The sequence below is a fragment of the Rhinopithecus bieti genome, unplaced genomic scaffold (genome assembly GCF_001698545.2).
Source record: "Rhinopithecus bieti isolate Rb0 unplaced genomic scaffold, ASM169854v2 scaffold_9581, whole genome shotgun sequence".
In the NCBI taxonomy this organism is placed as follows: Eukaryota; Metazoa; Chordata; class Mammalia; order Primates; family Cercopithecidae; genus Rhinopithecus; species Rhinopithecus bieti.
This window is the reverse complement of record NW_016806413.1, coordinates 3,981,376-3,994,956: the sequence shown is the minus strand read 5'-3', so window position 1 is coordinate 3,994,956 and position 13,581 is coordinate 3,981,376. Positions and strand designations below refer to the sequence as shown.

Here is a 13,581-nt window from a genome sequence, read left to right as displayed (position 1 = left end):
GTTATCGGCTTCTCTTCCTCCTCATGGCCTTTTCTCTCTGAGTTCCTGTTGCTAGATGTAGTTGCCTGTTGAGCGACTCCGGCTTCCTGTCTGCTTATGATCCGCCTTACCATTTACACAGAGACAGCTCTGAACTATTAGTGATGCTGGCCACTTTTCTCATTTACCTTCCCACCTCTGCCTTGGAGTGGGTGGTATTTCAGTTTGTAATGAAGACAGCAAGGCATGAAAGGCTCAGGGACTTGTTCTAGGCTATGTAGCTAACAGGTAGTAGACTGAGAGGGATAAGCCTGAGTGCTGCCCTGCCTCCCTGTTTTGGTTACCTGCCTGGGCCTGACACCCCCATTAAGCTGCGAACTCCTGGAAGTCAGAAACTGTGTCTTACTCATCATTCAGTCACCTCATAGGGTCTGGCTTTATTATTTTTGGTTGAATAAAAGACTACGATCTTATTAGAACATGATGTATTCATTTTCTTGCAGATATACTGGAAGCAGGTCAGTCTTCCAAAACATAAGTGCATACTGAATAAAACCTATGGTGATATTACATAATGTCACCGATACACAGAGGTATTGTTCTGTTCCTGAATGACAGGCTTAAAGTAGGGGAGAAGGGTGGGGAGCCAAGTGAATGCAGAGGGGCAGAATTGTACTGCTTACATTTTTGCTTGTTTTATTAAGTATTAGACATAAAAATAATTAAAGTATAAAAAACTATGTGATACATACTCATGTACCTGCCATCTAGCTTAAAAAAATAGAACTTTGGGCTGGGCAGGGTGGCTCACGCCTGTAATCCCAGCACTTTGGGAGGCCGAGGTGGGCAGATCACGAGGTCAGGAGTTCAACACCAGCCTGACCAACATGGTGAAACCCCGTCTCTACTAAAAATACAAAAATTAGCCGGGCGTGGTGGTGCATGCCTGTAATCCCAGCTACTCAGGAGCCTGAGGCACTAGAATCACTTGAACCTGGGAGACGGAGGTTGCAGTGAGCCGAGATCGCGCCACTGCACTCCAGCCTGGGTGACAGAGCGAGACTCCTTCTCAAAAAAAAAAAAAAATAGAGCTTTGATGTACCAGTGCCACCCCTAGTTGCACGCCTATGTCCCAAAGTTAACCATTATTCTAAACTTTGGTTATAATTTTGTCTTTATCGTTTTACCCCAAATGTTTCTATCTTCATACAATGTTACGTTTGTATTTTTTATAAATAAAATACTTTTATATATATAGATATTCTACATTTGCCTTCTTCATTCAACATTGTATTCTAGAGATATATCCTCGATGATACATGTAGCTGTAGTTCATTTTCTTAAGAATATTTTATATGTCTCTCTACCTTAATGTTTTTAACCCATTCTACCATTAGTGGAGATTTGGTTTATTTTCTTCTCAGTGTTACTGGTGTTATAAATCAGTCTTCTATGAACATACTTGTGCCAGCCTTTTCTTGTTTTTCTTCATTTTCTTCTGTTTGATTTTAACCATGGTTGTTTTGAGATTTCCTCATTAGCTGACACTGTCACATCCACTGTCAGGAGTTTGTGAGAGGCCTTTCTTCTTCTTGTGTTTTCCTCTTCCTGCCCTACCAGTAATTAATTTTAATATCATGGTGAGTTAACATAATTATATATTTTTTCAATTGCTTTAATTGTAGATCAAGAAGCTACTCTAGAAGTCGGAGCAGAGGATGGTACAGCAGAGGCCGAACCAGAAGCCGGAGCAGTTCCTACCGGAGTTACAAAAGTCATAGGTGAGCTTGTGATCTCGCTCTGTGATGTGGTCTCCATCATGTCCACTTTTTAAGGCTATATAGATAGAGGGGTAGTTGTTGAGAAGAATCATGTCATTACTGAATATAATACTGGCCTATTTTCTCATGTAGTTTTTTCTGTGAAAGAGCTGTGGAATTCTTGACTATTCCTCTGTTGGGATCTTATCAGAGTGAGACAAGAGAAGCAGTAGAAATATTTAAGAAGCCTTGACCCCTGCCTCCACCTCCCCCACATGCATCTTCCTTAACCTAAGTTTTACATCTGCATTCACCTCTTGACATGGGTTAGAGATTGGGATAGGAAGATTGTAGAGAGGGGACCAAGAGGAAGAAGCATATATATTGGGGGAAGGGTGGCCCCAGATTTCTAGTTCTCCTAGCTGCTTTCCCTCTTTTGCCTCTGAGGTATTTTCTACTGCTGTCACTTCACTTTACTTAACAGAGGTCCTACCTGTACAGACCTTTCCCCTCACTCCACCCAGTTTAGAGCCTCCCTAGTGACTTTATATGCATCTCAGAGAAGAACTGCGTAAAACTTCATCTTATGAAATCCAATAGGCTTTTTAGAAAATCCAATATACTTTTGATATGAAAACAAAACAAATGTAGCTGTGGGATTTCACTGTATTGTCACCTTGGTGGGCAAATAAATATCTAGATATTTGGTATAGCCCATCCTGCCCTGATCTATAAGATGATGGTCCTTCATGTGATTAATATTAGGACGTCCAGCAGGAGCAGATCCAGGAGCAGCTCATATGATCCCCACAGTCGGTCCAGGTACGAACAGGGATTGGGAAACCACCAGTGGGGCAGAACTGAAAGATCTTGTTTTATAAACTGTTAGTTCAAAGTGGTATTTTATTGAGTAACTAAACGCATATATTTGTCTCCTGAAACCATACCTTTTCTAAATGAGGTCTTTTTGACAAGTTTTATCTGTTGTCCCATTGTACTCCAGTGTCAAAAATAACAGTATCAAATTGTAATGGCAGGTGTTTATTGAATATAATTGCCTACAAAGATCCACCAGATTCAAACTAACTTGTTAATTTTACGGTATTTTTCAATGCAGAAAAGAAATTAAAATTTTTCTCTTTAATTATGTTAAGTCTCATTTGGGGGCAATTGTTAAATGTTTCCAGTACTTGTTTTGGAAATATATCCTCACGCTGTCACCTAGTGCCCATGTTCTAAGCTGGAACACTCCTAAGATCCTAAGAAGAAATAGGAACATATGAGTATTTGAGTGGGAAAATTTAGTGTTTGTTGTTGCTGTTAAAGCAGGTCCTACACCTACGATAGCTACTATAGCAGGAGTCGGAGTCGAAGTAGAAGCCAGAGAAGTGACAGTTACCACCGAGGCAGAAGTTATAATCGGCGGTCCAGGTGGGTCTCTCTCCTTTATCATCCCTTATCGCACTGCAGGCCATGGTGGGCACTTGAATGGGAGGTGACGGGCTGCTAGTGGAAGAGAAAGCGGTGTAACCTTCCAAGGACAGAAATACTTCTTCCTGATTAAATCTGAACAACCCACAAGCAGCCACTAAAAGTGGCTTTTATATTAAGAGTCGCCAAGTAATATCTGTTGGTTATTATTAATGTTTGAATCTAAAATGGGTTTTTAAATATTCACATATCTTGGACAGACCTTTCTTTTGGAAAGAAAGAAGGCCACCCAAACTATGGCCACTTGCTTAAATAGAACTACTTGCTAGCAGTAGCCAGTTTCTCCTTTTTTTTTTAAATAAAAAAATGCATAATATCATTTGCTTCAGCAGCAGGATTGAGGTTTATAGGTTGTCAATTATTTAGCAAAATACATTTATGTATTATATGTATTATGTTTAACATATTTTGGTTTCTGCAAAAGTCTTTATGTTAACTTTTGTACTGTCCTTTTCTGGTGGCTTCTGGTCTTGCCTTCCCCTGTTCATTGCAACTACATTGATGATTGTAAATATCAGTGTGATCTGGATACTCCCTTGCTTGAAACTCTTCAGGGACTCCCTACTGCTTTCATGATCAGGTCCAGCCTCCTCAGCACCAACTCTAGCTCAGACTCTTTCTGGCTTCCCTCCTTTAAAGTGCTGGGACTTTTCCTTCTGCCTGGAGACACACATGCCCTCTTCACCATCTCCTCTTTTGCCACTTGAAATGGCCAGTTCCCATCTACCCTGCAGATCTCCACTGTCACTAGGCAGCCCTCCCTGATGCCTAATTATTGGATACAGTCCCTCCCATGTGCCTCTAAGACAGCCTTTGCTCCTACTGCGGCTCCCCTTGCTCCTAAATTATTTGTCTTGGCGACTATTCTATTCTGTCCTTGAACCCCAGAGAACTATACTTGGTTTCATGTCTGTGTCTGTGTGTGTGTGTGTGTGTGCGTGTGCGTGTGTGTGTGCGTGTGCGCGTGCGCGCGCGCACACACACCCAGAATCTTGCAAAACGCCTGGCTCACAGTGAATGTTTTTCAAAGTAACTGAATGGGACCCATGACCGGGTCCTCTTGACTAAGTATCCCAGTGGTCCTGTTCATGCCCAGGGCCGCCGCCACCCCTCATTGGACCCCATTTTGGTTTCCATTTCTTTAATGAAACTGTTTGTGCACCTTTTCCCCATTACTTTTCTCAGGTAATCTATTCAAATATTGATACTCATTTTGGTTAACATGGGAAACTATTCTGCTCTTTGGTTTTTTGTTTTTGTGGTCCCAGCATTTTCATGAATGTATTTCACACAAATTTCCTAAGATGTGATGTTTATTTTATTTTAATCTTGACATTACTACAACTTGTCATGTAAAACATCTTTGAAAAGTCCATAGTATGAGCCGGGCACTTTGGGAGGCAGAGGCGGGTGGATCGTCTGAGGTCAGGAGTTCAAGACCAGCCTGGCCAACATAGTGAAACCCCATCTCTACTAAAAATACAAAAAATTAGCTGGGCGTGGTGGCAGGTGCCTGTAATTCCAGCTACTAGGGAGGCTGAGGCAGGAGAATCACTTGAACCCGGGAGGTGGAGGTTGCAGTGAGTTGAAAGCATGCCATTGCACTCCAACCTGTGCAACAAAGAAAAAGAAAAAGTCCACGGCGTTGCCATAGTCAGTACCCTACGTCTGTGCTATGCTGCATCAGTTATATAACACTATTGATGTTTTCAAGCCACTAATATAGTGAAACACTATAGTGAAATAGTGAAAACACTATTGATATTTTCAAGCCACTCATATAAAAAAGAAGCTACAAGAGGAATTCAAAGATTTTATAGTTATAAGGTTTTTATATATTTTGTTATTACAGGAGTTGTAGATCATATGGCTCTGACAGTGAAAGTGACCGAAGTTACTCTCATCACCGGAGCCCCAGTGAGAGCAGCAGATATAGCTGAAAATGTCCTTTTTATGGATACAAATTATATCTTATTTGTAAATATCTGGCAACTTAAAAGCTTAAAAAACTTAATGACAGTCTGTTGTTCTATTTCAATATCAGAGATGAATTTCAAAAATAGATACTTCTTAATTGTTACTCGTTCATTTACATGTGGGGAGAAGAATTTAAAATACAGATATGTATCCTAAAAATATTTTTATGCCACATTTTACAGTAGCCAACTATGGAAATGAACTTCATTTTCTTGAATCAAGAAATCGTGAAATTTATGTATAATTTGCAATATTATTTTAAGTCTATTTCACTCTTATCTCACGTATTCCTTAGAATACAGATTCTTTTGCCTGTTTTCCAGTTTTAGCATATATGCTGCCAAGCATAGAACTGTGAAGGAGAACTGTTAAAGGCGGCCAAATATTTATATACTGATTCCATAGAGTCTTGTACATAATGTGCTCTAAAAACAAACCACCCAGAATTGATACTGTTGGTAACCAGGAGTATAAGGCAGTGGCTCGGGGGTTCTTAATTCATTCCTAACTTCTTTGATATTTCACAGGATTAGGAAAGTGGTCATGATACGTCCCACACAGTCTGTATTACTTCAGGCTTGTGGGCAAGGTTAGGAAGAATCAATCAGCCTTAACTATAAATACCTGCACTGTCTCTGAGGACTTACTATTTTATGTTCTTTTTAATCAATACCGATCAGAAGTTTAGGTTATAAAAGCAATTCTATTCTACTTCATGCTTTGGTGCTTGGTAATTTTTGGTACCTCTTTAAGCATTACTCTTATAGATCATATATTTAAATACCATAAAAGAGAAAAATTAAATTCAAAAAAATCACTGGCACCAAAAATGGTTTATTCTGAGCCATCTTCACTTTGACTGTTTGGGGGGCTTCTCTCAAGTACAGATGTGGGTTGGGGTCCCCTGGAGCAGGCAGGATTGGCAATAGGAGATACTGGCCACTCAAGTCTACTGCGTGTGTGTACCTCTGGAAGAGTGAAGACTGGACTTCAAAAGTAACATCAAAATCTAACTGCCACCATCCTGGAGACATTTTGCAGGGCTTTCAAGTCTTTCAAGTACAGGATATTACCACAACAGCAGCTGAACTGTTGTAACCAGCATGTTTTTCCTGTTTCCACTGTGACCTGCAGCTGACTCAAAGCCTTGCATGACCTCACCCAGGTGCAAGAGACAGGGGAAGAGGGATAGAGGGTATAGCATAAATTATATATTTTCATGGCTCTGGGTGGTTCCTCCAAAAATAATTGGACCTGTAAAAACTAGTGTGTGTGTGTGTTTAATCTTTACTTTGAATTTGTTCCCCAAGTGTACTTAATCACCTTAGTGCCACTTTAATCCAATTATGCAGAAGAAATTCATATTGGATGCCTGATGTAGAACTCAGCACCACCCTACCACAGGCCTTGTCTGGTGTATTTGGGAAGTGGAAAAGAGCCCTCAGTTGTAGGGAGCTGACAACCCTTGGTGGAGGGAGGGTGTCCTTGAATGTATTAAAACTATCACCCAAAGAAGGTATGAAAACAGGGTAAGGTGGTCAGTTGTTTGCCAGGTTGATAGACAGAAGTACATTAGAAAACAGGACTTTGGCCAAACAAACAATACTGGATACTGAATACAAAACAGTATGATTTAAAGGTTTTCAAGGGTTGCCTGCAAAGGAGAATATTACTACTAGTCAGTAGGAAAAAAATGCATTCAGAACCCAAGCAGAAACTGCCAAATGTAATTAAGAAAAGTTGCCCTTGGGCACTGTGTTAGTTTTCTATTGCTGTGTGACAAATTACCCCAAATTTAGCGGTTTAAAACAACACCCATTTAGCAGTTCTGTAGCTCATGGGTCTGGCACAGTGTGGCTGGCTTCTCTGCTCAGGGTCTTACAAGGCTGAAATAAGGGTTGGCAGGACAACATTCCTTCATGGAGGCTCTGGGGAAGAATCTGCTTCTAAGCTCATTCAGGTTGTTGGCAGAATTCAGTTCCTTGCTGGCTCTCAGCTGGGGGCCCCTCTCGCCTCCTCAAGGCTGCCTGCATTCTTTCTTGTGTGGTCCCCTCCAGCTTCAAACCAGCCTTCCTGCTCTTTCTCATGCTTCATATCTCTCTCCCGTCCTCCTCTGTTTTAGGGGCATATGATTAGCTCAAACCCACAGATATATCTGAAGGTTGATTGTGCGATAGAACATAATTGCAGGAGTACTATCTCATCTCATCATATTCACGGGTTCCGGAGATTAGCTCACTGAAAGGGGGAGGGGCATTTTCAAATTCTGCCTACCACAGGCAATAACTTTGCCCATCTCAGCTGTGGGTGGAATTTTATCCAGAAAAGATAGGCCCTAGAAGCCTCATTTCTTTTCTCCATGGAGAAGGACAGCCCTCTGCTGCAGCATTCAACTTGTATGTTTACTGACAGAGTGAACTACAGAAATAGCCTTTCTTCCTAAAGGGGATTGTTCTGTATTTTGAAGTTATTTTTTAATAAAATTGAATTATGTTGTGTATTGTGCTTCTTAATAGGAAATGCATTATTGGACTGTTTTTGTAACATCTTGTTTATTGCAAATAGCTAGTATTGTTCAAAAACTGTATAAAATACTTTTGTACATATTAGCAATGTCTAATTTGTATACACTTCAGTTAAATTTCCCTAAAACTTGAAAGGGGACCTTGTAGAAATTAAAATATATACTTAGTCTAAGTCTGAGTCTGTGCATGTTTCATCTTTCTGCCGACCCAGCCAGTGAAGATACCTCATCTCCTTTGGCAGCTCCTTTTCTTCTAGCTGAATGTTAGTGGTGGGTGTAGGAGGTGGAGCTAGAGAGAATGTCAGGCAGAGATTTTAACCTACACAGGTAAGCATTAATGATGTTTGGTCTTCCTCCCCTGGAAACTCCAGATTTCCCCTACACTTTGTTGTTGTCCAGCTAAAGTGACCTGCATAAAGATGTCTTTGCTGAGGGACGAATATGTCACATCCCATCTGTGAGTTTCTGCCTAGAGACAGTCCATTTACCTTCAGCCTCTACATTTCCCTCCCTAACAGCAGTACATCAGTCAGTGCAGCACATATCACTCACTCCCAGAGAAAACATTCTTTTAGCATACACATACAAATTTGCAGGGAAGTACAATTAACTTTTGTCTCCTCAGAACTGAAAGGAATGTGTATTTTCTTAGTGAACACAACGTAACTTATTGCAGTTAACTTCTCACTGCAGACACTCAGTTTTTAAACTGAGTTAACAGTGGACTCCTTATTTCAGCAACTCCTGAAATTTGTCAAATCTGGATGCATTCCTTTAAAATCGTAAAGAAAATGCAGGATCAAGTTCTGATAGTGGTAAGCTTGATAGTTGGGCAGTATTGGGGGCAAAATGTGCCAAGGACTTTGGTCTTGACTCTTCTGAATTAGCTGGGCATTAAATAGGTAGTAAGGTAATTCAAGGAAAATGCCCCTCTTGCAAGAGACTATGGACACTAACTGGGAATCACTGTTTAGAAGAGATGGGAGGTGGCCGGGTGCAGTGGCTCACGCCTGTAATCCCAGCACTTTGGGAGGCCAAGGCAGGTGGATTACTTGAGGTCAGGAGTTTGAGACCAGCCTGGCCAACATGGTGAAATCCCATCTCTACTGAAAAAAAAGAAAAAAAGGAGACGACTCACTTTTTCAAGGCAAATGCTGAGCTTTGAACGAGTGTTGCAGACTAACGTGGTCAGGTGAAAAGATGTGGAAGCCATGCCTCATAAGGTGAAAGGGACTGGGTTCAGATTTCCAGAGGACTCTGGTTTTTGGAACAGAGAATCAACTCCGCTGTTGCCCACAGTGAGGTGAGAGCCCGCAGGCCCATGAGGGCCTTGTGGTAGAATGAGCTGGGAAGACAGCAGGGAGAAGTTCTTTGATGCAGTAAAGGCCCCTCAGGAGTCCAGAGGTGTCGGGAGGAGTTGGGTACCATGAAAGAACACGTTCATCTCAGGACAGACTGGGAAGCTTGTCAGGGCCTGATAAATACAAGGCAAGGGGAGTCTGCGCTGGCCACATACACACAGGGCTAGGAGGCTTTAGTGGTCTGGTTTCTTTCAAAGTTTCAGTACAAGGTAGAGGTAGTACTCCCTTGCTGCTGCCTCCACCCTCACTGTGAATCAGAAGGACCCGGGTGGGCCTGCTGCCTCTTGGAGACCCCAGACCCATCACGGAGCTGAGCTTCACAGCCTGTAGAACCCAGGCTAGCTTGGAGAGGGTTGCATCTCTTCAGCCCAGAGCCATGAGGATATCAGGGTAAAAGGAGGAGTGGCCACCTGTATTTCTAGTGCTTTGGGAGGCCAAGGCAGGAGGATTGCTTGAGGCCAAGAGTTTAAGACCAGTCTGGACAACATAGCAAGACTATCAAGACAAACAGAACAAAAAAGTATCTGGGCATGGTGACACACACCTGTAGTCCCAGCTACTCAGGGCTGAGGTGGGAGGATCACGAGCCTAGGAGGTGGAGACTGCAGTGAGCCATGATTGCACCTCTGCCCAGCTTGGGCAACAGCAAGACCCTGTCTGAGAAACAACAAATGGAGTGACCTGAGGTCTCAGGACAAACACCTGCATTCTGCATCTTGAGCCCTGATCCTGGGCCTCCTATGGCTCACAAACCCTGAACGAGGGTATATATGGCTGGCACATTCAGACATGATAGACAACCAGGGGTGCTTATCCCTTCCCAGCCTGCAGACGAATCTGCCTCCCAGTGAACCTGGCCCACAGGGGTTGGGTGTATAGGCTGGCACTTCACCAGCCTCTGGTCACCTAGGACCTCTAGTAACTAAAATCTCCCATCAGGCCAGGTTCCCAGAGAAAGCCTGAAAAGAGTCCTCACTGACCTCAATGCCTCCAGCCTAATTTGATTTTATTTTGAAGAGCAGGGGGACTTCTATGAGCAACTATTCTGCGGTACAATCCTTAAGGACTCTGGGCCAGAACCAGGCTGCTTGGGTTTAAGTTCTACTCTGCCACTTCCCAGTTGGGTAACTGGAAGGAGGACAATTTGCTTGACCTCTCTATAATTCAGCTCATCTGAAAAATGGATGCTAGGGATTCCTCCTCCTAGAACTGTGGTGTATTAAATGTTTAGAAAACCAAGCATACATCAGTGGTTCAGAGATGGTGGCCCCTGAGGTGGTGCCTCTAGAAGTGAAGGAGTCCCAGAGGGTTCATGCCTGGGGCCAGGCTTAATCACTAGGGAGAGGCCCAAGGTCCCCAGAACCAACAGGGCAGGAGAGGATCCTGGAAGCTGGAAGAGAGACCTGAAATGCCAAAGCCATGATGTTTATGCTGTGAGAGGAAACCAGACAACCTGCCGGTTTGCATGAGGCCCCCAACCAAGGGCAGCTGTAGCCTATTAGTGCTGGGTTCAGTGGAGGCAGAATTCAGGTGTAACCTCCACCCTTACCCCACACCCAGTGGATTCATGTTTTCCCGCCCTGCTTAGAACTTTTGGGCTTTGGGTCAGCGCCTATTGGGTAGCTTTGAACTTCCCTGCCACCCCACCAGCCCCATGATGTGTGAGTTGAGTTGCATTGCCTATATTTTTCTGGCATTGCCCACTCTGCTCTCCCTCTTGCCCAGGCTGTTACACACAGTTCCATGCCCTCTGGGCCGACTCAGCCCTGCATTGCTCCCACACATGCATACCCACAACCTGGGCTGTTCTTTCCAACTTCAGTGGGGTTGAATCTGGTTTCCCCAACCAAGCCTGGGGACGCTCCAGCACTGAGGGTAGATACCTAGGGAAATTGAAAGAAATCCCATGAGCTGTCTTCCAGAGGCAGGGGCATAGCTTTCCCGACCCTGCCAGGACCCAATCCCAAATGTGTAAAGGATCACTAAGCTCTGTCCTTGCTGGGTGAGCATCTCCAGACTCCTGACTCATCCCTGGGGCATGCATTTCTGGCCTAGGAGTCACCTCCACAGTAACTCAGTCCCTCCCTCCAGAAAGCCTGCCTTGACCTCCCTGAAGTGAAGCTCCTGCATGCCCCTCATCAGGACCAAGAGAGAAATTCTGCTTCTGCCTAGCTCCACCTGTTCACTCCCACCGACCAGACAACCGATCAACAGGAATCTTGACTCCACCACACCAAATCCCCTCTAGTTCCCTGCAGGTACTAAATTGTCTCCACCTCCTGGCCTTTGCAGGAGCTGTCTCTGTCTGGAAAGCCCTTCCACTCCCTCATTGCTCTGGTTCAAGTTCAAGTTCAAGGCTCAGCTCTGAGCAGCCCTCTGGGCCCACCAGATAGCTCTTCAAACCACTCCTTCCTGCCAGATCCAGTGTTGTCAGGTGCCCACAGCTGCTCACACAGGTCAGGCTCTGCCCTGGGACTCCCCAGCCGATGAGCTGCAGGCCAGAGAAACAAAAGGGGAACAGCCGAGGCCTTCAGGGAGACTGAGTGCCTCCCTACCACCCGTCCCCTCCCTTCTCACCCAACCTCCAGCCCTTCCTGCAGCTTGACTGCTGGAGCCAAGGCCCCAACAAGGCCCCACAGGGCCAGCATCACTACCTCAGTCGCGCTGGCCACACCCTCTGTCAAGCTTTGACTTGGCAGTGGGCCTAGCAATGTCCCATGCGGCTCTCTCTGCCAGGCTTCTTCCGGCCCGTGGAGAGGTCCCCTCTCTCCACCTCCGTTTCCCCTGGCTCCTGATGTTGATGCCTTAAGTGATTTGTCCCGCTCTCAGCCTCAGAGTCCTTATCCAACCAATGGGCACACAACCCCTCCCTTACTACCTCCTGGGCCAGTGCTAGGATCCACTGTGAGTCAGATGAGGAAGTGGGCTGGGAGGAAGAGGCAGAAGGCAGCCCTCAGGGGGCTAGCTGGTCAGAAGCGTGTAAGCTGCTCTGGCCTGGCCTTAACCTGGGGTTTCTGGGAGCTGGGCCAGCTGTCTGTGCACCCATGCAGGTGCAGGATGTCTGCAGCAGCTGCCAGGGGCTTCCAGATGCCCCAGCTTTGGCCCCTGAGACATTTTCTCCCTGGCTCTGGGATAGCCTTGTCCTGAAGCCCTCTGTATTCTGGCAGAGAGTGGGGGTGGGGGAGGAGGCCTTTGCAGTCTTACGGGACAGACCATCAGGCTGTTTCATGGCACCTGCCTAAGACCCTGGTCTCTCCTCCATTTCTCCTCTGGCACCTAGAACCAAGTCACCCTGAGCCAGCGCCAGAGTTCCTGCCCACTCATGAGTAGGGCAGCATACCCAGGAGATGCTGTTGCAGCTGGACATGGACTTGTATGTAAACACAAGCGCACATATGTGGGGAGGGGTGCAGAATATCGAGATGGGGGCAACATGAGAGTGACCCAAGATGGGCAGTAGTCAACTTGGGGTAGGAGTAGGGGATGCTCACAGAGGCCTCTCCTCTACAATGGTGGCCCAGTCACCATCCAGACCTTGCCAGGTCTAATGCCCTGTGGTCCCCACCCTGCTGCCTGCTCAGCCTGGCGGCATTCCTTTACAGCCTCCTGCCAACAGAGCCAGCCCCCTGCCCCCACGGGTGTCCGTGCCAGAGCAGCATTCCGCAAGCCTGGCTGCATCTCCCCAGCAGAGGCTGAGCAGGGGGGGCCACTCAGCAGTTGTCAGGTCACACGGCTAGAGGGGCACAGTGGGGCCTGAGCCTCTGGCCCCTACTCCTCTGGTCCCTCTGTCTCCTGGTCCTGGGCCAGTCACCTTAGAGGACTTGATCGCTGCAGCTGTAGTCCTGGGTTTTAAATCTCCTGCCCTGGGTGGCCCTATGCAGTATGAGGCCGCCAGGTAGGTATGGGTCCACTGGAGCCAAGTCCTGGAGGCACAGAGCAAAATGAGCCCTGCGCCGCCCTGGGATAGGGATGGGGGACTGGACCAGTTGGGGACCCCAGACTCACCCCCAGGTCAGAACAGCCCAGGCAAGAGGGTGGGGGTGATGAGCGCGGCCGGGGTGCGGGGTTCAGTGGGATTAGCGTGGGATCGCTCAGGGAAGCGGGTGGAAGCCTTTTCTGATCGGATCCGGGGCCCGGCGCGCTCAGCTTCCTAATTTCACGGCAGCTTCCCCTCCGTGGCGCAACCGGAGGGCACCGATGTTTGACTCCCGGACGAACTTCCCGGCAGAAAGGAGGCTCAGCACGGGAGGGTGGGGCCGGGGTCCATCTGCTCGGATGTGAGCAGTGGGGACGGGCTGGGGGCTGGAACAGGGGCTGGGGGGTGGAAGGCAGCGTGCAGCAGGGCGGGCTGCACGGGGACGGCGCACACCACGCGTGTCCGCGCCCCCCGCCGGCACGCAGGCGGCCTGGCCCTTTAAGCGTCCAGACGGCGGCCCCAGCTGACGCGCGGGCTCCAATCGGCGCCCCGCGCCCCCCGCCCGCCGCGCCC

General features: G+C 46.5%; 1 protein-coding gene and 1 long non-coding RNA gene across 2 annotated transcripts in view; one reads left to right on the top strand and one right to left on the bottom strand.

Moving 5' to 3' along the window:
* NKTR (natural killer cell triggering receptor) overlaps positions 1-7,904 on the top strand; it is a 50,802-nt gene extending 42,898 nt beyond the window's left edge. Inside the window, 4 exon segments of the mRNA XM_017876380.1 lie at positions 1,665-1,760; positions 2,505-2,561; positions 3,069-3,170; positions 5,083-7,904. Coding sequence (XP_017731869.1) covers positions 1,665-1,760; positions 2,505-2,561; positions 3,069-3,170; positions 5,083-5,170 — 343 coding nt within the window. The 3' untranslated portion in view covers positions 5,171-7,904.
* The window catches only part of LOC108532347 (uncharacterized), a 36,058-nt gene that overhangs the window by 18,269 nt on the left and 4,208 nt on the right, over positions 1-13,581 (bottom strand). Inside the window, exons 3-6 of the long non-coding RNA XR_001886421.1 lie at positions 13,098-13,406; positions 12,904-13,015; positions 11,369-11,583; positions 10,884-10,975 (exon numbers count right to left, since the gene is read on the bottom strand). This is a non-coding gene — a long non-coding RNA (uncharacterized LOC108532347). The remainder of the gene's footprint in view (positions 1-10,883; positions 10,976-11,368; positions 11,584-12,903; positions 13,016-13,097; positions 13,407-13,581) is intronic.